The sequence below is a fragment of the Eucyclogobius newberryi genome, unplaced genomic scaffold (assembly GCF_026437365.1).
Source record: "Eucyclogobius newberryi isolate DKJ021-1_F unplaced genomic scaffold, fEucNew1.0.hap1 SCAF_350, whole genome shotgun sequence".
Taxonomy (NCBI): domain Eukaryota; kingdom Metazoa; phylum Chordata; class Actinopteri; order Gobiiformes; family Gobiidae; genus Eucyclogobius; species Eucyclogobius newberryi.
In genome coordinates this window covers 31,786-59,751 of record NW_027316002.1, presented here as the reverse complement: position 1 = coordinate 59,751, position 27,966 = coordinate 31,786, and the positions used below count along the sequence as shown (strand labels likewise).

At 44.1% G+C, this 27,966-nt stretch overlaps 1 protein-coding gene across 1 annotated transcript in view; it reads left to right on the top strand.

The window, feature by feature from the left end:
- LOC140375896 (titin-like) overlaps positions 1-27,966 on the top strand; it is a gene marked incomplete at both ends in the record, with an annotated part of 78,146 nt that overhangs the window by 19,050 nt on the left and 31,130 nt on the right. The window contains 9 exons of the mRNA XM_072461942.1: positions 40-318; positions 2,916-3,203; positions 3,791-4,087; positions 4,940-5,218; positions 5,689-5,967; positions 7,835-8,113; positions 16,668-16,949; positions 21,442-21,720; positions 26,329-26,610. Of these exons, the coding sequence (XP_072318043.1) occupies positions 40-318; positions 2,916-3,203; positions 3,791-4,087; positions 4,940-5,218; positions 5,689-5,967; positions 7,835-8,113; positions 16,668-16,949; positions 21,442-21,720; positions 26,329-26,610 (2,544 nt within the window). The remainder of the gene's footprint in view (positions 1-39; positions 319-2,915; positions 3,204-3,790; positions 4,088-4,939; positions 5,219-5,688; positions 5,968-7,834; positions 8,114-16,667; positions 16,950-21,441; positions 21,721-26,328; positions 26,611-27,966) is intronic.

Sequence of the window (27,966 nt, the reverse complement as noted above, 5' to 3'; positions counted from 1 at the left end):
TATCGTCTCTCTCTGGACTAAACTCTCGCCCTTGCGCAGAGCCGGCTCGTGTGCTGGACAAAGCCGCCTCCATCAGTGTTACCATGGGCGACACTTGCACGGTGCAGTGCACGGTGAGTGGAAGCCCCGAGCTCCACACCAAGTGGTTCAAAAATGGCAAAGAGCTTCCACAGAGCCGAAAGTACAAGGCCAGTCTGAGAGGAAACATGGCTGTGCTCAAAATCCTGTCGGTCGAGGCCGACGACGGCGCCGAGTACGGCCTCGAGGTCTGGAACCAGGTCGGCAAAGACCGGAGCAGCTGCAGCGTGTCCGTCAGCGGTCAGTGAGACAGAGACTCGACTCGCACTGGCTTTAGACCGGGTTATACCATCCGGGGTTAGACCCACTTTAGTCCTGCTTTAGTCCTGCTTTAGTCCTGCTTTAGTCGTGCTTTAGTCCTGCTTTAGTCCTGCTTTAGTCCTGCTTTAGTCCTGCTTTAGTCCTGCTTTAGTCCTGCTTTAGTCGTGCTTTAGTCCTGCTTTAGTCCTGCTTTAGTCCTGCTTTAGTCCTGCTTTAGTCCTGCTTTAGTCCTGCTTTAGTCCTGCTTTAGTCCTGCTTTAGACCTGCTTTAGTCCTGCTTTAGTCCTGCTTTAGTCCTGCTTTAGACCTGCTTTAGTCCTGCTTTAGACCTGCTTTAGACCTGCTTTAGTCCTGCTTTAGTCCTGCTTTAGTCCTGCTTTAGACCTGCTTTAGTTCTGCTTTAGACCTGCTTTAGACCTGCTTTAGTCCTGCTTTAGTCCTGCTTTAGTCCTGCTTTAGTCCTGCTTTAGACCTGCTTTAGTTCTGCTTTAGACCTGCTTTAGACCTGCTTTAGTCCTGCTTTAGTCCTGCTTTAGTCCTGCTTTAGACCTGCTTTAGTTCTGCTTTAGACCTGCTTTAGACCTGCTTTAGTCCTGCTTTAGACCTGCTTTAGACCTGCTTTAGTCCTGCTTTAGTCCTGCTTTAGTCCTGCTTTAGACCTGCTTTAGTTCTGCTTTAGACCTGCTTTAGACCTGCTTTAGACCTGCTTTAGTCCTGCTTTAGTCCTGCTTTAGTCCTGCTTTAGTCCTGCTTTAGACCTGCTTTAGTCCTGCTTTAGACCTGCTTTAGACCTGCTTTAGTCCTGCTTTAGTCCTGCTTTAGTCCTGCTTTAGACCTGCTTTAGTTCTGCTTTAGACCTGCTTTAGTCCTGCTTTAGACCTGCTTTAGTCCTGCTTTAGACCTGCTTTAGTCCTGCTTTAGTCCTGCTTTAGTCCTACTTTAATCCTGCTTTAGTCCTGCTTTAGTCCTGCTTTAGTCCTGCTTTAGTCCTGCTTTAGTCCTGCTTTAGACCTGCTTTAGACCTGCTTTAGTCCTGCTTTAGTCCTGCTTTAGACCTGCTTTAGACCTGCTTTAGTCCTGCTTTAGACCTGCTTTAGACCTGCTTTAGACCTGCTTTAGACCTGCTTTAGTCCTGCTTTAGTCCTGCTTTAGTCCTGCTTTAGACCTGCTTTAGTCCTGCTTTAGTCCTGCTTTAGTCCTGCTTTAGTCCTGCTTTAGACCTGCTTTAGTCCTGCTTTAGTCCTGCTTTAGACCTGCTTTAGTCCTGCTTTAGTCCTGCTTTAGACCTGCTTTAGTCCTGCTTTAGTCCTGCTTTAGTCCTGCTTTAGACCTGCTTTAGTCCTGCTTTAGACCTGCTTTAGACCTGCTTTAGTCCTGCTTTAGTCCTGCTTTAGTCCTGCTTTAATCCTGCTTTAGTCCTGCTTTAGTCCTGCTTTAGTCCTGCTTTAGTCCTGCTTTAGTCCTGCTTTAGTCCTGCTTTAGTCCTGCTTTAGTCCTGTTTTAGTCCTGCTTTAGTACTGCTTTAGTACTGCTTTAGTCCTGCTTTAGTACTGCTTTAGTCCTGCTTTAGACCTGCTTTAGTCCTGCTTTAGTCCTGCTTTAGTCCTGCTTTAGTCCTGCTTTAGACCTGCTTTAGACCTCCTTTAGTCCTGCTTTAGAACTGCTTTAGTACTGCTTTAGTCCTGCTTTAGTCCTGCTTTAGTCCTGCTTTAATCCTGCTTTAGTCCTGCTTTAGTCCTGCTTTAGACCTGCTTTAGTCCTGCTTTAGTCCTGCTTTAGACCTGCTTTAGACCTGCTTTAGTCCTGCTTTAGTCCTGCTTTAGTCCTGCTTTAGTCCTGCTTTAGAACTGCTTTAGTACTGCTTTAGTCCTGCTTTAGTCCTGCTTTAGACCTGCTTTAATCCTGCTTTAGTCCTGCTTTAGTCCTGCTTTAGACCTGCTTTAGTCCTGCTTTAGTCCTGCTTTAATCCTGCTTTAGACCTGCTTTAGTCCTGCTTTAGTCCTGCTTTAGACCTGCTTTAGACCTGCTTTAGTCCTGCTTTAGACCTGCTTTAGACCTGCTTTAGTCCTGCTTTAGTCCTGCTTTAATCCTGCTTTAGACCTGCTTTAGTCCTGCTTTAGTCCTGCTTTAGACCTGCTTTAGTCCTGCTTTAGTCCTGCTTTAATCCTGCTTTAGACCTGCTTTAGTCCTGCTTTAGTCCTGCTTTAGACCTGCTTTAGTCCTGCTTTAGTCCTGCTTTAGTCCTGCTTTAGTCCTGCTTTAGACCTGCTTTAGACCTGCTTTAGTCCTGCTTTAATCCTGCTTTAATCCTGCTTTAGTCCTGCTTTAGTCCTGCTTTAGACCTGCTTTAGTCCTGCTTTAGTCCTGCTTTAGACCTGCTTTAGACCTGCTTTAGTCCTGCTTTAGTCCTGCTTTAGTCCTGCTTTAGACCTGCTTTAGTCCTGCTTTAGTCCTGCTTTAGTCCTGCTTTAGACCTGCTTTAGACCTGCTTTAGTCCTGCTTTAGTCCTGCTTTAGTCCTGCTTTAGACCTTTAGTCTTGTTTCTGTGCTCATGCAGTCGCTCTCTCCTCCCTCAGACCGCACGGTTCCTCCTTCTTTCACCAAAGCGCTGCAGCGCCTGGCTCCGCCTGTAGGGGGCGTGGTGGAGCTGGAGTGCTGTGTGGGCGGGTCACAGCCTCTGACCGTTTCCTGGTTTCAAAATGGCTCTGAAATCAGGACAAAAGAGCGTTTTTCTGTGGACTTCAGCGAGAACACGGCTGTGCTCAGAATCACAGCTTTAACTGTGGCCGACAGCGGCGAGTTCTGCTGCCGAGTCCAGAACCCGGCCGGGATCCAGGAGACCAAAGGACAGCTCTGCGTCACAGGTCAGGGTTAGACCTGCTGTAGACCTGGTTTAGTCCTGGTTTAGACCTGGTTTAGTCCTGGTTTAGTCCTGGTTTAGTCCTGGTTTAGACTTGGTTTAGTCCTGGGTTAGACCTGGTTTCGTCCTGGTTTAGTCCTGGTTTAGACCTGGTTTAGTCCTGGTTTGGACCTGGTTTGGACCTGGTTTGGACCTGGTTTAGTTCTAGCTTCCTTTGGGCTCACACTGAAGGACAAAGACATTTGTGATCAGTCCATTTCTGTTGTTTCACTACAAGACGTAAAAAACATCTTCACTGACGGGTTTGTCCACGAGCTGAGAAACGGGCGTGGCGCAAACTCAAATCCTCCTGTTTCACCACAAACCCTCAAATGAAGTTCATGCTTCAAACTAAATATCCACCTTGTCTGAAAAAGTCTCTCTAAAATGTAGGTCCAGTTCTTTACATGATCGGTCCAGCTCGGTCCAGCTCGGTCCAGCTCGGTCCAGCTCGGTCCAGCTCGGTCCATCAGTGTGAGCCCACCTTCAGGTCTTTGGTAACGACAGATGAAATGTCCTAATTGTCTCGTTGTCTCTGGCGTGTCCTTGTAGAGCTGCCGCTCTTCTCGCTCACTCTCGACCCAAAGGTCAGTGCTAAGTCCGGCTCGGACGTGCTTTTGAGGGCAGAGTTTGCTGGCTCCGCCCCTCTTGTGGTCAGGTGGTTCAGGGAGCAGCGTGAGGTCTTTCCCGGCTCAAAGGCCTCAATCCGGGGCGAGGTCCGAGACGGGGCCTTGTCTTGGTCCAGTTTGGAGCTCCACGCGGTTCGACCCTCAGACTCTGGCACTTACACCTGCCAAGTGTCCAACGAGGGCGGGAAGATGCTGTGTAGCTCCGCCCTCAGCGTGCAAGGTGTGTCACAGGTCACATGATCTGGTCCAGGTCACAGGACAAACATCTAAAGGGTTAACACAGTGGGACAGGTCACACAGGTGAAGAACAATAGCTGTCGCTCGGTTTCAGGTGGAGAACATCAGACACATTCTGATCAGGTCCAGTTTTAGTTCTGGTTTGGCTCCGGTCTAGTCCTAGTTTAACCCTAGTTTAGTTTGTTTTAGCTTGTTTTAGACCCTGGATTCAATCCCGTTAGTTTTATAGTCCTGGTTTAGTCCTGGATCAGATCTCCCTCACGTCCCTGTAGCTCATGTCCTGGTCCTGGATCAGATCTCCCTCACGTCCCTGTAGCTCATGTCCTGGTCCTGGATCAGATCTCCCTCACGTCCCTGTAGCTCATGTCCTGGTCCTGGATCAGATCTCCCTCACGTCCCTGTAGCTCATGTCCTGGTCCTGAATCAGATCTCCCTCACGTCCCTGTAGCTCATGTCCTGGTCCTGGTCCTGGTCCTGGTCCTGGATCAGATCTCCCTCACGTCCCTGTAGCTCATGTCCTGGTCCTGGTCCTGGTCCTGGTCCTGGATCAGATCTCCCTCACGTCCCTGTAGCTCATGTCCTGGTCCTGGATCAGATCTCCCTCACGTCCCTGTAGCTCATGTCCTGGTCCTGAATCAGATCTCCCTCACGTCCCTGTAGCTCATGTCCTGGTCCTGGTCCTGGTCCTGGATCAGATCTCCCTCACGTCCCTGTAGCTCATGTCCTGGTCCTGGTCCTGGTCCTGGTCCTGGATCAGATCTCCCTCACGTCCCTGTAGCTCATGTCCTGGTCCTGGTTTAGTTCCAGTCTAACTTGTTTTCTTTATGCGCTTCAGAATCTCCTCGTTTCTCTCTCAAACTCGAATCTGAGTGTTTGGTCCGAGAAGGTCAGAGTCTCAGTCTGTCCTGTAAGGTCCAGGGCTCTGTTTCCGCGGTAACCTGGTTCAAAGACAGGTCCGAGCTGGTCCCGGATCATACCCGGACTGTGAGTTTTGATGGGACATTAGCATCACTGAGTGTAAACGAATGTTCTGTGGACGACAGTGGAGTTTATGAATGTGAAGCTCAAAGTGAGGCCGGATCAGACCGGACCAGCTGCAGAGTCCAAGTTCAAGGTCAGTCCTGGTCCTGGTTTAGACCTGGTTTAGTCCTGCTTTAGACCTAGTTTAGTCCAGGTTTAGACCTGGTTTAGACCTGGTTTAGTCCTGGTTTAGTCCTGGTTTAGACCTGGTTTAGACTTGGTTTAGACCTGGTTTAGTCCTGGTTTAGTCCTGGTTTAGTCCTGGTTTAGTCCTGGTTTAGACCTGGTTTAGTCCTGGTTTAGACCTGGTTTAGACCTGGTTTAGACCTGGTTTAGTCCTGGTTTAGTCCTGGTTTAGTCCTGGTTTAGTCCTGGTTTATGCGTAGACTCTTGTAATAGTTTAGATCTCGCTTTAGTTTAGGTTTAATCTTTTTTAAACTTAGATGAATCCTACTCTTCTCGTCGTGTCACTTGTGATTTATACGTTTTTGACAGTTGGTCTCAGTAAAAGCCTCTGTGACTCCGCCCTCTGTGGCCCCGCCTCACTCTTGTGTGTCTCTCTAGCGCCCCCTGTCTTCACAAAGCCCTTTGAATCGGCAGAGTTTGTCTCTGGCTCAGAGATGCTTCTGTGTGCCGAAGTTTCAGGCTCAGAACCCTTTGAAATGAGCTTCTTTCTGAACGAGAAGCTTCAGCGCAGCGACACACGCAGAAACCTCAGACAGAGCCATAGAAAAGTGTTTGTGAGCGTGAGCCAGTGCCAAAGCGCCGACAGCGGAACCTACAAAGTCCTTCTGACCAATCAGGTCGGGGAAGCCAGCTGCCAGTTTCACGTGACCGTCACAGGTCAGTCAATGCATTCAGACCTGCTGCAGATCTGCTTTAGATCATTTCTGTTCTTAGTCCTGGTTTAGTCCTGCTTTACACCTGCTTTAGTGCTGCTTTGGTCCCTCTTTAGTCCTGCTTTGGTCCCTCTTTAGTGCTGCTTTGGTCCCTCTTTAGTCCTGCTTTGGTCCCTCTTTAGTCCTGCTTTGGTCCCTCTTTAGTCCTGCTTTGGTCCCTCTTTAGTGCTGCTTTGGTCCCTCTTTAGTCCTGCTTTGGTCCCTCTTTAGTCCTGCTTTGGTCCCTCTTTAGTGTTGCTTTGGTCACTCTTTAGTGCTGCTTTGGTCCCTCTTTAGTGCTGCTTTGGTCCCTCTTTAGTGCTGCTTTGGTCCCTCTTTAGTGCTGCTTTGGTCCCTCTTTAGTGCTGCTTTGGTCCCTCTTTAGTGCTGCTTTAGTCCCTCTTTAGTCCCGCTTTGGTCCCTCTTCAGTGCTGCTTTTGTCCCTCTTTAGTGCTGCTTTGGTCCCTCTTTAGTGCTGCTTTGGTCCCTCTTTAGTCCTGCTTTGGTCCCTCTTTAGTGCTGCTTTGGTCCCTCTTTAGTGCTGCTTTGGTCCCTCTTTAGTCCTGCATTGGTCCCTCTTTAGTCCTGCTTTAGTCCCTCTTTAGTCCTGCTTTGGTCGCTCTTTAGTGCTGCTTTGGTCCCTCTTTAGTGCTGCTTTGGTCGCTCTTTAGTCCTGCTTTGGTCCCTCTTTAGTGCTGCTTTGGTCCCTCTTTAGTGTTGCTTTGGTCACTCTTTAGTGCTGCTTTGGTCCCTCTTTAGTGCTGCTTTGGTCCCTCTTTAGTCCTACTTTGGTCCCTCTTTAGTGCTGCTTTGGTCCCTCTTTAGTCCTACTTTGGTCCCTCTTTAGTCCTGCTTTAGTCCCTCTTTAATCCTACTTTGGTCCCTCTTTAGTGCTGCTTTGGTCCCTCTTTAGTCCTGCTTTGGTCCCTCTTTAGTGCTGCTTTGGTCCCTCTTTAGTGCTGCTTTGGTCCCTCTTTAGTCCTGCTTTAGTCCCTCTTTAGTCCTGCTTTAGTCCCTCTTTAGTGCTGCTTTGGTCCCTCTTTAGTCCTGCTTTAGTCCCTCTTTAGTCCTGCATTGGTCCCTCTTTAGTGCTGCTTTGGTCCCTCTTTAGTCCTGCTTTAGTCCCTCTTTAGTCCTGCATTGGTCCCTCTTTAGTGCTGCTTTGGTCCCTCTTTAGTCCTGCTTTGGTCCCTCTTTAGTGCTGCTTTGGTCCCTCTTTAGTGCTGCTTTGGTCCCTCTTTAGTCCTGCTTTAGTCCCTCTTTAGTCCTGCTTTAGTCCCTCTTTAGTGCTGCTTTGGTCCCTCTTTAGTCCTGCTTTAGTCCCTCTTTAGTCCTGCTTTGGTCCCTCTTTAGTCCTGCTTTAGTCCCTCTTTAGTCCTGCATTGGTCCCTCTTTAGTGCTGCTTTGGTCCCTCTTTAGTCCTGCTTTGGTCCCTCTTTAGTGCTGCTTTGGTCCCTCTTTAGTGCTGCTTTGGTCCCTCTTTAGTCCTGCTTTAGTCCCTCTTTAGTCCTGCTTTAGTCCCTCTTTAGTGCTGCTTTGGTCCCTCTTTAGTCCTGCTTTAGTCCCTCTTTAGTCCTGCATTGGTCCCTCTTTAGTGCTGCTTTGGTCCCTCTTTAGTCCTGCTTTAGTCCCTCTTTAGTCCTGCATTGGTCCCTCTTTAGTGCTGCTTTGGTCCCTCTTTAGTCCTGCTTTGGTCCCTCTTTAGTGCTGCTTTGGTCCCTCTTTAGTCCTGCTTTAGTCCCTCTTTAGTCCTGCATTGGTCCCTCTTTAGTGCTGCTTTGGTCCCTCTTTAGTGCTGCTGTAGTTTATGTGACTGTGTGGCCCTCCACCAGACCCCCCAGCCTTCGTGGATCCTCCCCAGGACGTGAGCTCCTCAGTGGGCTCAGACGTGTGCCTGAGGGCCTTAGCGTCTGGATCTCTGCCGCTGGCGTTCAGTTGGACTAAAGACGGCGTCGTCGTGGCCGACGACGCCCACGTTAAGGTGTCGGTCGATCACAAATGTGCCGTTCTCAACATCAGAGACGCACTGGCCACTCACGGAGGAACGTACGTGTGTGTGGCTCGAAACCGGGCCGGATCAGAGCGAGTCCAAGTCCAGGTCCTGGTGTCAGGTCGGTCTCTCCTCACTCAGTGTTTGTGTTTGTGTTTGTGTTTGTGTTTGTCTTTGTGTGTTTGTGTGTTTGTGTTTGTCAAAGCGGATTTTTACAGAACGAGACACAACAACAAATGCATTCACTCACAACACGACACAAAGTCCCCAGGATGAAGTCAGTCCTGGTTTAGTCCTGGTTTAGTCCTGGTTTAGTCCTGGTTTAGTCCTGGTTTAGTCCTGCTTTAGTCCTGGTTTAGTCCTGCTTTAGTCCTGCTTTAGTCCTGCTTTAGTCCTGGTTTAGACCTGGTTTAGACCTGGTTTAGACCTGGTTTAGACCTGGTTTAGACCTGGTTTAGACCTGGTTAAGACTTGGTTTAGTCCTGGTTTAGACCTGGTTAAGACTTGGTTTAGTCCTGGTTTAGACCTGGTTTAGTCCTGGTTAAGACCTGGTTTAGACCTGGTTTAGTCCTGGTTTAGTCCTGGTTTAGACCTGGTTTAGTCCTGGTTTAGACCTGGTTTAGTCCTGCTTTAGTCCTGGTTTAGACCTGGTTAAGACCTGGTTTAGACCTGGTTTAGACCTGGTTAAGACCTGGTTAAGACCTGGTTTAGACCTGGTTTAGACCTGGTTTAGTCCTGGTTAAGACCTGGTTTTGTCCTGGTTTAGTCCTGGTTTAGATCTGGTTTAGATCTAGTTTAGACCTGGTTTAGTCCTGGTTTAGACCTGGTTTAGACCTGGTTTAGACCTGGTTTAGTCCTGGTTTAGACTGGTTTTGTTCTGGTTTTGTCATGGTTTTGTTCTGGTTTTGTTCTGGTTTTGTTCTGGTTTTGTCATGGTTTTGTTCTGGTTTTGTTCTGGTTTTGTTCTGGTTTTGTTCTGGTTTTGTTCTGGTTTTGTTCTGGTTTTGTCCTGGTTTTGTTCTGGTTTTGTTCTGGTTTTGTCCTGGTTTTGTCCTGGTTTTGTTCTGGTTTTGTCCTGGTTTAGTCCTGGTTTAGTCCTGGTTTAGTCCTGGTTTAGTCCTGCTTTAGTCCTGGTTTAGTCCTGCTTTAGTCCTGCTTTAGTCCTGCTTTAGTCCTGGTTTAGACCTGGTTTAGACCTGGTTTAGACCTGGTTTAGACCTGGTTTAGACCTGGTTAAGACTTGGTTTAGTCCTGGTTTAGACCTGGTTAAGACTTGGTTTAGTCCTGGTTTAGACCTGGTTTAGTCCTGGTTAAGACCTGGTTTAGACCTGGTTTAGTCCTGGTTTAGTCCTGGTTTAGACCTGGTTTAGTCCTGGTTTAGACCTGGTTTAGTCCTGCTTTAGTCCTGGTTTAGACCTGGTTAAGACCTGGTTAAGACCTGGTTAAGACCTGGTTTAGACCTGGTTTAGACCTGGTTTAGTCCTGGTTAAGACCTGGTTTTGTCCTGGTTTAGTCCTGGTTTAGATCTGGTTTAGATCTAGTTTAGACCTGGTTTAGTCCTGGTTTAGACCTGGTTTAGACCTGGTTTAGACCTGGTTTAGTCCTGGTTTAGACTGGTTTTGTTCTGGTTTTGTCATGGTTTTGTTCTGGTTTTGTTCTGGTTTTGTTCTGGTTTTGTCATGGTTTTGTCATGGTTTTGTTCTGGTTTTGTTCTGGTTTTGTTCTGGTTTTGTTCTGGTTTTGTCCTGGTTTTGTTCTGGTTTTGTTCTGGTTTTGTTCTGGTTTTGTTCTGGTTTTGTCCTGGTTTTGTCCTGGTTTTGTTCTGGTTTTGTCCTGGTTTAGTCCTGGTTTAGTCCTGGTTTAGTCCTGGTTTAGTCCTGCTTTAGTCCTGGTTTAGTCCTGCTTTAGTCCTGCTTTAGTCCTGCTTTAGTCCTGGTTTAGACCTGGTTTAGACCTGGTTTAGACCTGGTTTAGACCTGGTTTAGTCCTGGTTTAGACCTGGTTAAGACTTGGTTTAGTCCTGGTTTAGACCTGGTTTAGTCCTGGTTTAGTCCTGGTTTAGTCCTGGTTTAGACCTGGTTTAGTCCTGGTTTAGACCTGGTTTAGTCCTGCTTTAGTCCTGGTTTAGACCTGGTTAAGACCTGGTTAAGACCTGGTTTAGACCTGGTTTAGACCTGGTTTAGACCTGGTTTAGTCCTGGTTAAGACCTGGTTTTGTCCTGGTTTAGTCCTGGTTTAGATCTGGTTTAGATCTAGTTTAGACCTGGTTTAGTCCTGGTTTAGACCTGGTTTAGACCTGGTTTAGACCTGGTTTAGTCCTGGTTTAGACTGGTTTTGTTCTGGTTTTGTTCTGGTTTTGTTCTGGTTTTGTTCTGGTTTTGTTCTGGTTTTGTCCTGGTTTTGTTCTGGTTTTGTTCTGGTTTTGTTCTGGTTCCTGGCTCTGAGTTTAACAAAATTACATGAACTTATATTTTATTAGAAAGTAATTAGTTAGTTTGGTCTTAGTTCTCTCCTGGTTTTGTCCTGTTTTGTTCCTGTTTTGAGTGCTTTTTGCATCCTGTCTTTTGTCTGTCTTTTGTCTGTCTTTTGTCTGTTTTATGCTGTTTTATGCTGTTTTGAAAGTTGAAAGTTGAAAACTGCTGTGTTGGTGGTTTGATGGATAAAGTTGTTTCTTGGTTTCATTTCACGCTGAGACTTGGTTTTAAACTGACTTAAACTGGAATCTGCTTTGTTTTGTCTATTTTCATTTTGCAAAAGTAAAAGCTGTTTCTACAACGCAATGTTTTTCCCTGTGTTTATCGCTCTTTACGTTAAATCACATGTTTTTCATGTTAAATCACATGTTTTTCACGTTAAATCACATGTTTTTCACGTTAAATCACATGTTTTTCACGTTAAATCACATGTTTTTCACGTTAAATCACATGTTTTTCACGTTAAATCACATGTTTTTCACGTTAAATCACATGTTTTTCACGTTAAAGCACATGTTTTTCACGTTAAAGCACATGTTTTTCACGTTAAATCACATGTTTTTCACGTTAAATCACATGTTTTTCACGTTAAATCACATGTTTTTCACGTTAAAGCACATGTTTTTCACGTTAAAGCACATGTTTTTCACGTTAAAGCACATGTTTTTCACGTTAAATCACATGTTTTTCACGTTAAATCACATGTTTTTCACGTTAAATCACATGTTTTTCACGTTAAATCACATGTTTTTCACGTTAAATCACATGTTTTTCACGTTAAATCACATGTTTTTCACGTTAAAGCACATGTTTTTCACGTTAAATCACATGTTTTTCACGTTAAATCACATGTTTTTCACGTAAAATCACATGTTTTTCACGTTAAATCACATGTTTTTCACGTTAAATCACATGTTTTTCACGTTAAATCACATGTTTTTCACGTTAAATCACATGTTTTTCACGTAAAATCACGGTAAGTACCGGCTTAAGTTTGATTTTATATTTCCTACAAAACTGAGTCTGTGTTTAATGACTTGTTATTGTTTTGAACTGTTTAAAAGTGATTAAGTCTGGATTGTATTTGTGTTGTCTCGACATCCTGCTCCTAGTCCCATTTCACTTCCTGTTTTAGTCCTGGTTTAGTCCTGGTTTATGTCCTGTTTTAGTCCTGGTTTATGTCCTGTGTCTGGTCTTTGGCTGTAAAGTTCTCATTCATTTCTCTCAAACTTCTGAACCAAAACCATAATAATTCCGTTTGGTTTCTTTCTAAAGGGTTAGTAAGTTAAAGTTAGGGTTAGTAAGTTTAAGTTAGGGTTAGTAAGTTTAAGTTAGGGTTAGTAAGTTAAAGTTAGGGTTAGTAAGTTAAAGTTAGGGTTAGGGGTTAGTAAGTTAAAGTTAGGGTTAGTAAGTTTAAGTTAGGGTTAGGGTTAGTAAGTTAAAGTTAGGGTTAGTAAGTTTAAGTTAGGGTTAATAAGTTAAAGTTAGGGTTAGTAAGTTTAAGTTAGGGTTAGGGTTAGTAAGTTAAAGTTAGGGTTAGTAAGTTTAAGTTAGGGTTAGTAAGTTTAAGTTAGGGTTAATAAGTTTAAGTTAGGGTTAGTAAGTTAAAGTTAGGGTTAGTAAGTTTAAGTTAGGGTTAGGGTTAGTAAGTTTAAGTTAGGGTTAGGGTTAGTAAGTTTAAGTTAGGGTTAGGGTTAGTAAGTTAAAGTTAAGGTTAATAAGTTTAAGTTAGGGTTAGGGTTAGTAAGTTAAAGTTAGGGTTAGTAAGTTTAAGTTAGGGTTAGTAAGTTTAAGTTAGGGTTAGGGTTAGTAAGTTAAAGTTAGGGTTAGTAAGTTTAAGTTAGGGTTAGTAAGTTTAAGTTAGGGTTAGTAAGTTTAAGTTAGGGTTAGTAAGTTTAAGTTAGGGTTAGGGTTAGTAAGTTTAAGTTAGGGTTAGTAAGTTAAAGTTAGGGTTAGTAAGTTTAAGTTAGGGTTAGTAAGTTTAAGTTAGGGTTAATAAGTTTAAGTTAGGGTTAGTAAGTTAAAGTTAGGGTTAGTAAGTTTAAGTTAGGGTTAGGGTTAGTAAGTTTAAGTTAGGGTTAGGGTTAGTAAGTTAAAGTTAGGGTTAATAAGTTTAAGTTAGGGTTAGGGTTAGTAAGTTAAAGTTAGGGTTAGTAAGTTTAAGTTAGGGTTAATAAGTTTAAGTTAGGGTTAGTAAGTTTAAGTTAGGGTTAGTAAGTTTAAGTTAGGGTTAGGGTTAGTAAGTTAAAGTTAGGGTTAGTAAGTTTAAGTTAGGGTTAGTAAGTTTAAGTTAGGGTTAGTAAGTTTAAGTTAGGGTTAGTAAGTTTAAGTTAGGGTTAGGGTTAGTAAGTTTAAGTTAGGGTTAGTAAGTTTAAGTTAGGGTTAGTAAGTTTAAGTTGGGGTTAGTAAGTTTAAGTTAGGGTTAGTAAGTTTAAGTTAGGGTTAGGGTTAGTAAGTTAAAGTTAGGGTTAGTAAGTTTAAGTTGGGGTTAGTAATATGTCGGTGTAATCCCTCATTGGTCCAGGCGTGTTCCATAGTAGAAAAAGCTTCAGTTGTTTCATCTGGACTCAGTTTGAAAAAATAGACGTTTCGACTCTCATCCAAGAGTCATTGTCAATAACAGAATTTAGGTCGAGAACTCCGATATTAATACTGTTCTGTGGTAAGACCCGCCCATTGGGCGGAGCCTTCCTGAAGTAGAAAGAGTTGTTTGTTTCAACAGAAACTCCCCCTTGTATCTACCGAGCCTATTCAGAATCTTAATGGGCTGTTAGAATCCTCTTTGTCTTAGTGAGACCCTGGCTCAACCACCCTGAGGACCTGATTAGCATCTAAATGTCCTGGTCCTCTACCTTTCCAGGGGTTCAGTAACCCATTATAAATAACAGGAAGATTAAACCTTAGCCCTCCATTTCTGTTTAAAGAAGGTCTTTCTTTTTTAACAAAAATAGCTTCCTTGACTCCTCTTTCAAACCATCTTTTCTCCTGCTTCAAACCTTCACCTCACCGTCTTCAAACGAGTGATTAGAGGCTTCAAGATGGAGATGCACGGCACTCTGAGGTCCTGAACTTGTATTTCTTCTGTGCTGATAAAGCCTCTTGTGCAGAGGCTGTTTAGTCTCACTATGTACCGTTCTTTACAACTTTCTTCACTGCATTGGATCGAATAAACTACATTGCTCTGTTTTTGAGTCGGCAACTTGTCCTTAGGATGAACCAGTTTTTGTCTTAAAGTGTTTCCTGGTTTAAAATAAACAGGGACTTCGTGTTGTCTAAAAATTCTCTGCAGTTTTTCCGACAGGCCAGACACATAAGGGATAGAAACACCCTTCCTTCTCTGTTCAGTTTCCCTTTTGTACTGCTTCTTGGTTCTCTTCACTCTGTTGAGAGCCCAAGCGGGGTAACCACAGGCTGAGAGGGCATTTCGGACATGTTTTTCCTCTTTCTTCTTGCCCTCTGAGCTGGTGGGCACACCTTGAGCTCTGTGTTGTAAGGTTCTGATCACACCCAGCTTGTGCTGTAGTGGGTGGTTGGAACCAAAGAGCAGATACTGGTCTGTGTGTGTAGGTTTCCTATATACTTCTATTTGGAGTTTCCCGTCCTCTCCTCTGATCGTGGAACAATCAAGAAAGGCCAAGCGATTCTCCTTAGCGTCTTCTCTTGTAAACCTGATATGTGGGTCCACAGCATTGATGTGATCAGAGAAGGTTTCCAGCTCTTGTTTCTTGATTGTTACAAAAGTATCATCGACATAGCGGAGCCACAGTTTTGGGGCTATGCCTGAGAATGAGGCCAGTGCCTTCTTCTCAAAGTGCTCCATGTACAGGTTGGCCACTATGGGAGAGACGGGCGAGCCCATGGCACAGCCATGAATCTGTCTGTAAAATTGTCCCCGGAATTGAAAGTAAGTGTAACCTCTACACAAGAGGCTTTATCAGCACAGAAGAAATACAAGTTCAGGACCACAGAGTGCCGTGCATCTCCATCTTGAAGCCTCTAATCACTCGTTTGAAGACGGTGAGGTGAAGGTTTTAAGCAGGAGAAAAGATGGTTTGAAAGAGGAGTTAAGGAAGCTATTTTTGTTAAAAAAGAAAGACCTTCTTTAAACAGAAATGGAGGGCTAAGGTTTAATCTTCCTGTTATTTATAATGGGTTACTGAACCCCTGGAAAGGTAGAGGACCAGGGCCAGGACATTCAAATGCTAATCAGGTCCTCAGGGTGGTTGAGCCAGGGTCTCACAAAGACAAAGAGGTTTCTAATAGCCCATTAAGATTCTGAATAGGCTCGGTAGATACAAGGGGGAGTTTCTGTTGAAACCAACAACTCTTTCTACTTCAGGAAGGCTCCTCCCAATGGGCGGGTCTTACCACAGAACAGTATTAATATCGGAGTTCTCGACCTAAATTCTGTTATTGACAATGACTCTTGGATGAGAGTCGAAACGTCTATTTTTGCAAACTGAGTCCAGATGAAACAACTGAAGCTTTTTCTACTTAGGGTTAGTAAGTTTAAGTTAGGGTTAGGGTTAGTAAGTTAAAGTTAGGGTTAGTAAGTTTAAGTTAGGGTTAGTAAGTTAAAGTTAGGGTTAGTAAGTTTAAGTTAGGGTTAGTAAGTTTAAGTTAGGGTTAGTAAGTTAAAGTTAGGGTTAGTAAGTTTAAGTTAGGGTTAGTAAGTTTAAGTTAGGGTTAGTAAGTTAAAGTTAGGGTTAGTAAGTTAAAGTTAGGGTTAGTAAGTTAAAGTTAGGGTTAGTAAGTTTAAGTTAGGGTTAGTAAGTTAAAGTTAGGGTTAGTAAGTTAAAGTTAGGGTTAGTAAGTTAAAGTTCGGTAAGTTTCTTTCTAAAGTCTGTTTCTGCTTCGGCCTCGACAGTTTCACGTTTAGTCAGAATCTTCTTTAAAACTCTTTAAAACACGAGACGTGAACACGACTGATGAAGTTTGTAATATTATGGCTTTGAAAGTTCTACTTTAAAACTAACATATTTGATAAATATATATATAATATATATATTTGTAATGTTATTGGTTTAAAACCTTTACTTTCTTTAACGTTTCCTTTGATCAAACTAAAAAAACAACATAAATCCTAGTTTTGATCAGGTTTTGTATCATTTGCGTTTTTTATTTGTACTTTTTTCCCTAAACAAGGAAAACCTTATGTTTATTTATGAATGAAATGAAGAATTACAACTTGAGAAACTCTTGAGTATCATTTGTTTCTTTGAAGTGATTAAACTCACGTTCATTGTAACTATCTTTACACTTTCTGATCATTATACATTTTTATATTCATTAATGACACATTGTTAATATTATTTGTTTTTGCTGCTTTTGTTTTAGCTTTGGCTAAATTCATGCAGCTCATTTTCAACGTTTCTCTTGTATTTTCAAAGAACAAACACAATATTTTAGAACTAAACTGTGATGGTCTCACAACCCGAACACGAACCCGAACCCGAACCCGAACCCGAACCCGAACACGAACCCGAACCCGAACACGAACACGAACCCGAACCCGAACCCGAACACAAACCCGAACCCGAACACGAACACGAACCCGAACCCGAACACGAACCCGAACCCGAACACGAACCCGAACCCGAACCCGAACCCGAACCCGAACACGAACCCGAACCCGAACACGAACCCGAACCCGAACACGAACCCGAACCCGAACACGAACCCGAACCCGAACCCGAACCCGAACACGAACCCGAACACGAACCCGAACCCGAACACGAACCCGAACACGAACCCGAACCCGAACCCGAACCCGAACCCGAACCCGAACCCGAACCCGAACCCGAACCCGAACACGAACACGAACACGAACCCGAACCCGAACCCGAACCCGAACCCGAACCCGAACCCGAACACGAACCCGAACACGAACACGAACCCGAACCCGAACCCGAACCCGAACCCGAACCCGAACCCGAACCCGAACCCGAACACGAACCCGAACCCGAACACGAACACGAACACGAACACGAACCCGAACCCGAACCCGAACCCTAAAGCCTCAGAAATGATGAGTTCTGTTTCTGTGGCGTCTTTGTGTTTCGTGTCTATTTGTTTTTTTTCACCTTCATTTTAAACATTCTATTTTTTTCAATCTCCTTTAAACAAAAGATTCCCTGTTGGATAAATGAACCTGAAGCTGACCTCGCTTCTCTTCTTTGACCTTTGACCTCTGACCCCGCAGAACCTCCTAAGTTTGTGGTGAAAATGCCCTCGTCTTCGTTCGTGAAGCAGCGGGAGGGGCATCGCTTTGAGTGCCGACTCTCGTGCCCTCGCGACCTTGACATCAGCTGGTTCAAAGACCAGACGCCCATCGAGGACGGTGCCAACTGTCGCGTGGCGTTCTTAGACTCCACGGCGTTTCTGCAGCTGAAGACCGCGCGCCATGAAGACAGCGGCATTTACACCTGCCGAGCCAAGAACAGGGCGGGCGTGGCCAAGTGCAGCTCCGTGCTCTGCGTGCAAGGTCAGGGGCCAAAAGAACGCTCCGTGTGGAGATCAGGTGCGGCAGCGTTTGGCTTTCACCTGGAGAAAAGAAAACCTTTTGTGAGAAAAGTTTCTGTTTTGAAGAAGAAAGTTATGATTAGATTATATGATCTTTTATTTTCCTTCTTCAGCCACTGGAGCTTCTGCTCAGGCTTCGCTCTGGTGCTCGGGACCATGGACTCATCGTGGTCACAGCCTGAGCTCTTCTGTAGTTGGGTTTGGGTCAGGAGTCATTCTAAGTAAACAATGCACAGGTCCAACTCTGGCTTCAGGCCAACGCCCACTTTCATTATGATTGTAAAATGTGTTAAAGAAATAATCTTCTGTAGCTTCTCAAACCTTTGAGGAAACGACATTAAACTGATCATTTTGTAGTGTAAAAATGTCATAATATAGGATTTATTTTACTTATTCAAACAAAAACCTTTAAACAAAAGTTACATATGTAAATATGGTGAATGTCCACCAGAGGCAGCGCTTCAATCACTCAATGATCATCTTGACTTTTCTTCAGGTGAATTCTTGATGCTGCCGCAGTCGTCCGTGTCCTGCATGAGCCCTCCATCTTTTCAGTCGGATATGAGCGTCGTTTTGGAATAAAAGAATTGTTTGTTTGATTGAGCGTCGTTTTGGAATAAAAGAATCGTTTGTTTGATTGAGCGTCGTTTTGGAATAAAAGAATCGTTTGTTTGATTGAGCGTCTTTGGCATGAGTTTTAGGGCTGAGACAAACAACTAAACATTTAAACTAACCTTGGCAATGGTGACCAAAATGATCCGATTATACTTACATCCATCTTCTTCTGCTTATCCGGGGCCGTTGTGGGGCCAGCAGTCTAAGCAGAGACTTACAGACTTCCATCACCCCAGACACTTCTTCTCCGGGGGGTCCCGAGGCGTTCCCAGGCCACACAAAGACGTAGTACCTCCAGCGTGTCCTGGAGGTACTACGTCTCAGCTTGAGGAGCAGCGGCTCTATGCCGAGCCCCTCCCATGTGACTGAGCTCCTCCCCTTATCTCTAAGGGAGCGCCCAGACACCCTGTGGAGGAAACTCATTTGGACCGCCTGTATCCTTGGACCGATCTTGTCCTTTGGGTCATTAAAGCTCATGACCATAGGTGAGGGCAGAACGTAGACGTAAATCCAGAGCTTTGTCTTTGGACTCAGCTCCTTCTTCACCACAACAGTCGATGCAGCGACTGCATCACTGCAGCTGCTGCACCGATCCAACTGTCAATCCACTTGGGGCAAGGACCCCCCACCCACCTGGAGAGGACAAGCCACCTTTTTCCGGTCGAGAACCATGGCCTCGGATTTGGAGCTGATTCTCATCCCAGACGCTTCCCTCTCGTCCCAGTGCATGTTGCAGGTCCAGGTTTGATGGAGCCATCAGGACAACATTGTCTGCAAACAGCAGAGATGAGATCCTGTGGTCCCCAAACCCTCCGACCCCTGACCACACCCTCTCACCCCTGACCACACCCTGCGACCCCTGACCACACCCTCTGACCCCTGACCACACCCTCTGACCTCTGACCCATGACCACACCCTCCGACCCCTGACCGCACCCTCTGACCTCTGACCCATGACCACACCCTCTGACCCCTGACTGCGCCTAGAAATTCTGTCCATAAAAACTATGAACAGAACCGGTGACAAAGCGCAGCCCTGAGGAGTCCCACATGCACTGGGAACAGGTCTGACTTACTGCCGGCAGTGAACACAGCTCCTGCTCCGGTCATACAGGGACCGGACAGCCCTGAGCAAAGGGCCCCGGACCCCGTACTCCCGAAGCTCCCCCAAAGGACACCCTGAGGGACACGGTCGAAAGCCTTCTCCAGATCCACAAAGCACATGTGGACTGGTTGGGCAAACTCCCATGAACCCTCGAGCACCCGATGGAGGGTCTAGAGCTGGTCCAGTGTTCCACCACCAGGACCTAAACCTGTTCCTCCTGAATCTGAGGTTCTGAGATTCTCCAGTACCTGGAATAGACCTTATGGGAGGCTGAGGAGTGTGATCCCTCTGTAGTTGGAACACACCCTCCGGTCCCCCTTCTTGAACAGAGGGACCACCACCCCGGTCTGCCAGTCCAGAGGCACTGTCCCCGACCGCCACGCCCTGTTGCAGAGACGTGTCAACCAAGACAGTCCTACAACATCCAGAGACTTTAGGTCCTCAGGATCTCATTCCCCTCTGCCACCGAGGAGCCACCGAGGAGCCACCGAGGAGCCACCGAGGAGCCACCGAGGAGCCACCGAGGAGCCACCGAGGAGCCACTGAGGAGTTTGCAACAACCTCAGTGACTTGAGCCTGAGTGATGGACGAGTCCCTCTGAGTCCTCATTCTCTGCTTCCTCCTCAGAAGACGTGTTTTCCTTCCACCGTCCAACAACATCCGCTTAAAAACAATCTAAAATGTGGCTGTAAATGTCTCAAATGTCACTTCCAAACCTCTATGTTCACATCTAAGAGATCTAAGAGATGTGAACACCTCTAAGATACATTCATTTTTCTGTCTATTTCAAGATATAAATCTTAGTTTTGAAACAAGCCACAATAATCGCTTCAACTACAAAGCCACAGTTGAATAATAAGTTCATCTTTCTTCAATGCTTTGTTAAAATTGACAGTACAAAAAACATGATCTTTTTTTTATTTTTAAACTTCTTTTATTAAACCTTTATTGAACCTTTATTGAACCTTTATTGAACCTTTATTAAACCTTTATTGAACCTTTATTGAACCTTTATTGAACCTTTATTAAACCTTTATTAAACCTTTATTAAACCTTTATTAAACCTTTATTGAACCGTTATTGAACCTTTATTAAACCTTTATTAAACCGTTATTGAACCTTTATTGAACCTTTATTAAACCTTTATTAAACCTTTATTGAACCTTTATTAAACCTTTATTGAACCTTTATTAAACCTTTATTGAACCTTTATTAAACCTTTATTGAACCTTTATTAAACCTTTATTGAACCGTTATTGAACCTTTATTAAACCTTTATTAAACCTTTATTGAACCTTTATTAAACCTTTATTGAACCTTTATTAAACCTTTATTGAACCTTTATTGAACCTTTATTGAACCTTTATTAAACCTTTATTGAACCTTTATTAAACCTTTATTGAACCATTATTAAACCTTTATTGAACCTTTATTGAACCTTTATTGAACCTTTATTAAACCTTTATTGAACCTTTATTAAACCTTTATTAAACCTTTTTTAAACCTTTATTAATCCTTTTTTAAACCTTTATTGAACCTTTATTAAACCTTTATTGAACCTTTATTAAACCTTTATTGAACCGTTATTGAACCTTTATTAAACCTTTATTAAACCGTTATTGAACCTTTATTGAAACTTTATTGAACCTTTATTAAACCTTTATTGAACCATTATTGAACCTTTATTAAACCTTTATTAAACCTTTATTGAACCTTTATTGAACCTTTATTGAACCTTTATTGAACCTTTATTAAACCTTTATTGAACCTTTATTGAAACTTTATTGAACCTTTATTAAACCTTTATTGAACCATTATTGAACCTTTATTAAACCTTTATTAAACCTTTATTGAACCTTTATTGAACCTTTATTAAACCTTTATTAAACCTTTATTAAACCTTTATTAAACCTTTTTTAAACCTTTATTGAACCTTTATTGAACCTTTATTGAACCTTTATTGAACCTTTATTGAACCGTTATTGAACCTTTATTGAACCTTTATTGAACCTTTATTGAACCATTATTGAACCTTTATTGAACCTTTATTGAACCTTTATTGAACCTTTATTAAACCTTTATTAAACCTTTATTGAACCTTTATTGAACCTTTATTGAACCTTTATTGAACCTTTATTGAACCTTTATTGAACCATTATTGAACCTTTATTGAACCTTTACTGAACCTTTACTGAACCTTTACTAAACCTTTATTCAACCTTTTTTAAACCTTTATTGAACCTTTATTGAACCTTTATTGAACCTTTATTAAACCTTTATTGAACCTTTATTGAACCTTTATTGAACCTTTATTCAACCTTTATTGAACCTTTATTCAACCTTTATTCAACCTTTATTCAACCTTTATTAAACCTTTATTGAACCTTTATTGAACCTTTATTAAACCTTTTTTAAACCTTTATTAAACCGTTGCCCTGAGCTGAATGTGTGTGTTTGTCCAGCCCCGACTTTTCTCTTCACATTTATCTTTGAAACCTCGTTTGAAATATTACAATTACAGTTTGTTGGATAAAAAGATCCAAAAGCGTGGCATGTTCTTTTTATCGTCTTGTGTCCCTCCATCTTTGTGGCATGGACCCAGCATGACCCAAAGTGTGAGTCCCGGTCCGAGTCCTGGTCCGAGTCCCGACCCGAGTCCCGACCCGAGTCCCGACCCGAGTCCTGACCCGAGTCCTGACCTGAGTCCTGGTCTAACCCAAGTCTTGATCCCCAGAGCCTCCGTCCTTCACCAGAACCCCGGCGTCGGTGGAAGGCATTGTGGGTAAAGAAGGGCGTCTTTACTGCGAGTTTTGCGGCTCTCCTCCGTTTGCCGTAAACTGGTACAAGGACCAGCGCCCCCTGCAGGAGAGCCGCAAGTACAGGATGGTGACGGAGAGCAGGTGCGCCACTCTCCATGTGATGGCGCTACAGCCCTGCGATGAGGGCACGTACGAGTGCAGGGCGTCCAATAACGTGGACAGCGCCACGTGCCGCGTCAAAGTCTCACTCAGAGGTAAAAGAGAAACATTGATGGACGAGAGAAACCAGGAGAGGGCGCTGTGGCAACTGTGACAGGAAGAGACCAGAGAAACCAGGAGAGGGCGCTGTGATCATTATTTGACTCTCCAGAAACAGTTAAAGAGCTGTTACAGACTAATAAAAGAATAAAAGTCTAAATTTGCAGCTAAATATTGAGTTTATACCTGAGCGAAAGCAGCAGCTGCACATTTATCCCTGACAGACTTCAGATCACACACTTGAACTCATTTTCTCTCCTTAAATTACAGCTGAAGAGTCCAAGTGTTGAGGTGAAGTGTCCTTTATCTCCCCCTGCTGTTAGCCAACGAGCTAAAGCAAGGGTTAGGGTGCACACGGCCATAAACCACTGACCTCTGCATTTTACCAAGTTAAGTTCAGTTGAAACAAACACATCTCCACCCCTGACCCCTTTGTTTAGATGGGGTCAGGGGTCACAAATGTAATGACCCCTGACCCCTTCTAAACAAAGGGGTCAGGGGTCATTACAAGATGTGGGGATTGAACCATGAAACTTGGTGTTAAAGGTCAAACTGGGCACATCTTTCAGTCACAGTGTCATTGTGTTCTCTGGGTTTCTCCGTCTCGTCTCAGACACAGTTCTAATACAGGCTAGAGGGATGGTCACCATGGCAACCAGTACTTAGATCGTTCTACTTCCTCTAATGCTCATGTCCTACAAACTCATGAGAACAAATATTGTCTTTTAAACCTGTAGGTGGTAAACTCATAGAATCATAATCATGTCCTTCACTGTCCAAAAAACAAGTGTCCACTGAACCAAGCACATCCGGCTGGTGGCGCCTCCTGCTGGAGAACTGCTGCAGCTGCAAGTGAGCGGCTGCTCATTTATGTGGACGAATCCCGTGGTCATGGAAAAGATGTCAATGTGTTTGAGAAGAGTCAATTCATTGGCATCGAGCAGAAGTAGAAGCAGAAACTACTGTACTACAGATCTGTGAGGAACAATGACACACTGAAGATCTGTGTGAGGAACAATGACACACTGAAGATCTGTGTGAGGAACAATGACACACTGAAGATCTGTGTGAGGAACAATGACACACTGAAGATCTGTGTGAGGAACAATGACACACTGAAGATCTGTGTGAGGAACAATGACACACTGAAGATCTGTGTGAGGAACAATGACACACTGAAGATCTGTGTGAGGAACAATGACACACTGAAGATCTGTGTGAGGAACAATGACACACTGAAGATCTGTGTGAGGAACAATGACACGCTGAAGATCTGTGTGAGGAACAATGACACACTGGAGATCTGTGTGAGGAACAATGACACACTGGAGATCTGTGTGAGGAACAATGACACACTGAAGATCTGTGTGAGGAACAATGACACGCTGAAGATCTGTGTGAGGAACAATGACACACTGAAGATCTGTGTGAGGAACAATGACACACTGAAGATCTGTGTGAGGAACAATGACACACTGAAGATCTGTGTGAGGAACAATGACACACTGAAGATCTGTGTGAGGAACAATGACACACTGAAGATCTGTGTGAGGAACAATGACACGCTGAAGATCTGTGTGAGAACAATGACACACTGAAGATCTGTGAGGAACAATGACACACTGAAGATCTGTGAGGAACAATGACACACTGAAGATCTGTGAGGAACAATGACACACTGAAGATCTGTGAGGAACAATGACACACTGAAGATCTGTGTGAGGAACAATGACACACTGAAGATCTGTGAGGAACAATGACACACTGAAGATCTGTGAGGAACAATGACACACTGAAGATCTGTGTGAGGAACAATGACACACTGAAGATCTGTGAGGAACAATGACACGCTGAAGATCTGTGTGAGGAACAATGACACACTGAATATCTGTGTGAGGAACAATGACACACTGAAGATCTGTGAGGAACAATGACACACTGAAGATCTGTGAGGAACAATGACACGCTGAAGATCTGTGAGGAACAATGACACACTGAAGATCTGTGTGAGGAACAATGACACACTGAAGATCTGTGAGGAACAATGACACACTGAAGATCTGTGAGGAACAATGACACACTGAAGATCTGTGTGAGGAACAATGACACGCTGAAGATCTGTGAGGAACAATGACACACTGAAGATCTGTGAGGAACAATGACACACAGAAGATCTGTGAGGAACAATGACACACTGAAGATCTGTGTGAGGAACAATGACACACAGAAGATCTGTGAGGAACAATGACACGCTGAAGATCTGTGTGAGGAACAATGACACGCTGAAGATCTGTGTGAGGAACAATGACACAGAGAAGATCTGTGAGGAACAATGACACACTGAAGATCTGTGAGGAACAATGACACACTGAAGATCTGTGAGGAACAATGACACACTGAAGATCTGTGTGAGGAACAATGACACACAGAAGATCTGTGAGGAACAATGACACGCTGAAGATCTGTGTGAGGAACAATGACACGCTGAAGATCTGTGTGAGGAACAATGACACACAGAAGATCTGTGAGGAACAATGACACACTGAAGATCTGTGAGGAACAATGACACACTGAAGATCTGTGAGGAACAATGACACACTGAAGATCTGTGTGAGGAACAATGACACACAGAAGATCTGTGAGGAACAATGACACACTGAAGATCTGTGTGAGGAACAATGACACACTGAAGATCTGTGAGGAACAATGACACACTGAAGATCTGTGAGGAACAATGACACACAGAAGATCTGTGTGAGGAAAGATAAGAAAATCCTTTATTGTCCACACATGGGGAAATTTCATTGTTGCAACGCAGTAGATACAGAGGAAAAGGACAGATTATAGGACGTTTAAAAACACTCTTAATAGAAGAACTCTTATAAACAAACTTCTTATAAACAAAACTCTTATAAACAAAACTCAGAACACAGAACCTCACATTTCTTAATAAGGAATGAAGGGGAAAAATAAAGATAAAATAAAATAAAAACTATAAAATATAAACACTCTATTTTATCAGTTATATGCACATGTGTATGTCAGTATTGCACATGGGTATGACAGTGTTGCACATGAGTATGTCAGTATTGCACATGGGTATGTCAGTATTGCACATGTGTATGTCAGTATTGCACATGGGTATGTCAGTATTGCACATGGGTGTGACAGTATTGCACATGGGTATGTGAGTATTGCACATGGGTATGACAGTATTGCACATGGGTATGACAGTATTGCACATGGGTATGACAGTATTGCACATGGGTATAACAGTATTGCACATGGGTATGTCAGTATTGCACATGGGTGTGACAGTATTGCACATAGGTATGACAGTATTGCACATGGGTATGTCAGTATTGCACATGGGTATGTCAGTATTGCACATGGGTATGTCAGTATTGCACATGGGTATGACAGTATTGCACATGGGTATGTCAGTATTGCACATGGGTATGTCAGTATTGCACATGGGTATGTCAGTATTGCACATGGGTATGACAGTATTGCACATGGGTATGACAGTATTGCATATGATTATGTCAGTATTGCACATGGGTATGTCAGTATTGCACATGGGTATGACAGTATTGCACATGGGTATGACAGTATTGCACATGGGTATGACAGTACATGGGTATGCCACCACAGAGTCAGAGAAGGTCTTCAGGAGTGGCCCTGTCAGGAGTGGCCCTGTCAGGAGTGGCCCTGTCACTCCAAAAGACCTGAGTCTCCTCAGGAGGTAGAGCCGACTCTGGCTCTTCCTGTTCAGTCTGTGTTATGAGTCCAGTTTGTGGTTCAGATGAAACACCAGGTCCTTGTATGAGTCACTCTCTCAATGTCCCGTCCCTGGTGAGGGGGGCGTGGCCTGTCCCGTCCCTGGATGTTCACTGGTGAGGGGGGCGTGGCCTCTGTGGAAGTCCACCACCATCTCCTTGGTCTTCCCCGCGTTGATGAGGAGGTGGTTCCACTGACACCAGTCCACAAAGAACAACAATGACACTGAAGATCTGTGTGTGGAACAATGACACACTGAAGATCTGTGTGTGGAACAATGACACACTGAAGATCTGTGTGAGGAACAATGACACGCTGAAGATCTGTGTGAGGAACAATGACACACTGAAGATCTGTGTGAGGAACAATGACACGCTGAAGATCTGTGTGAGGAACAATGACACACTGAAGATCTGTGTGAGGAACAATGACACACTGAAGATCTGTGTGAGGAACAATGACACACTGAAGATCTGTGTGAGGAACAATGACACACTGAAGATCTGTGTGAGGAACAATGACACACTGAAGATCTGTGTGAGGAACAATGACACACTGAAGATCTGTGTGAGGAACAATGACACACTGAAGATCTGTGTGAGGAACAATGACACTTGTTTTTGGACAGGAAGTGCATTAGAATGGTGCAGCAGCAGAAGCCACATTCTCCAAAGACCAAAGCTTTAAGTAACACCAGGTCCACAGTGAGAAACCATTTAAAACTAGATGTTAAATCTTTTGAAAACATCCAGGACAGGGTGGTGCAAACCACCATTCTTATAACTCTAACCTCTGACCTCTGACCCCTGACCTCTGCCACTCAGAGCCCGCCTCCTTTGTGACGCGACTGTCCAACCAAACTGTGCGCATGGGTGAACCGCTCAAACTCAGCGCCACAGTGCGAGGATCTGAGCCCCTGGACCTGACCTGGATCCTAGAACCTGACCAGGTCCTGAGGGAGGGCGGGAATCGAACCATCACCTTCGAGCGTAACATGGCCAGCCTCGTCGTGCCCAAAGCCGAGACGAGGAGCGGCGGGCAATACACGCTGAGGCTTAAGAGCGAAGGAGGCGTCGCTGAGTGCAGCGCCAGTGTCACCGTGTTAGGTCTGTAGCCATGGAAACTCGACTTACAACAGAGTTCAGTCCCAGCGGCTCAGGGAACCAGGGTTTGACTGTGAAGCCTCAGATCCAGGGTTTGACTGTGAAGCCTCAGATCCAGGGTTTGACTGTGAAGCTTCCTCAGATCCAGGGTTTGACTGTGAAGCCTCAGATCCAGGGTTTGACTGTGAAGCCTCAGATCCAGGGTTTGACTGTGAAGCCTCAGATCCAGGGTTTGACTGTGAAGCTTCCTCAGATCCAGGGTTTGACTGTGAAGCTTCCTCAGATCCAGGGTTTGACTGTGAAGCCTCAGATCCAGGGTTTGACTGTGAAGCCTCAGATCCAGGGTTTGACTGTGAAGCCTCAGATCCAGGGTTTGACTGTGAAGCCTCAGATCCAGGGTTTGACTGTGAAGCCTCAGATCCAGGGTTTGACTGTGAAGCTTCCTCAGATCCAGGGTTTGACTGTGAAGCCTCAGATCCAGGGTTTGACTGTGAAGCCTCAGATCCAGGGTTTGACTGTGAAGCCTCAGATCCAGGGTTTGACTGTGAAGCCTCAGATCCAGGGTTTGACTGTGAAGCTTCCTCAGATCCAGGGTTTGACTGTGAAGCCTCAGATCCAGGGTTTGACTGTGAAGCTTCCTCAGATCCAGGGTTTTCAAACTTTAAACTGTGTGAACAGATTTATTTCAACCAAAAATATCTAGAAAAAGAAAAAGTTAAACTTTTCAACCATTTTAAATACATATTTTTTCTGTTGGAAAAGTCTCGGATAAAGATGAATCTCACTGTTTGAAACATTGAACCGGAAACAAATCTTTGACAAATCTTTAAATGATTTTCACAATTTGTAAATGTTCAAGAATTGAATCATCCTTTTATCGTCTTAGTCTTAGTGACCTTTGACCTTAGTCGTTAAACTGCCTGGTTTATTTGAACCAAACGTAACGTTTTTTCTAAAGTAATGATTAACCTGTTTCCATCCTCCTGAGGCCGGCGTGCGGTTACCATATTTCAAATATTCTCTTACATCATTACTTTTATTTCCGTGGTTAATACCATAAGTTATACATCATTTTAAAGATTATTTTTTACTGAAGTTTTCCCATTTCCAGATATTGTCAAGTAAACAAAGTTTTCTTCTCTGATGATGGTCAGGATTAAGGCTCGTCCATAACAAATGACCTGTTTGACTTATAAGATGGTGTTCGGCATTGATCTTTTCTTCAGACTGTTTCCTACAGAATGAGACCATCCACTGTCCTCGGATTTGCTTTTTACAGCCGCCGCAAAAAAAAATGCGCCGCAATGAGCATAGCTTTTGAATGGTGGGCGGGACTTAGGGTTTATTCACACAGAATCG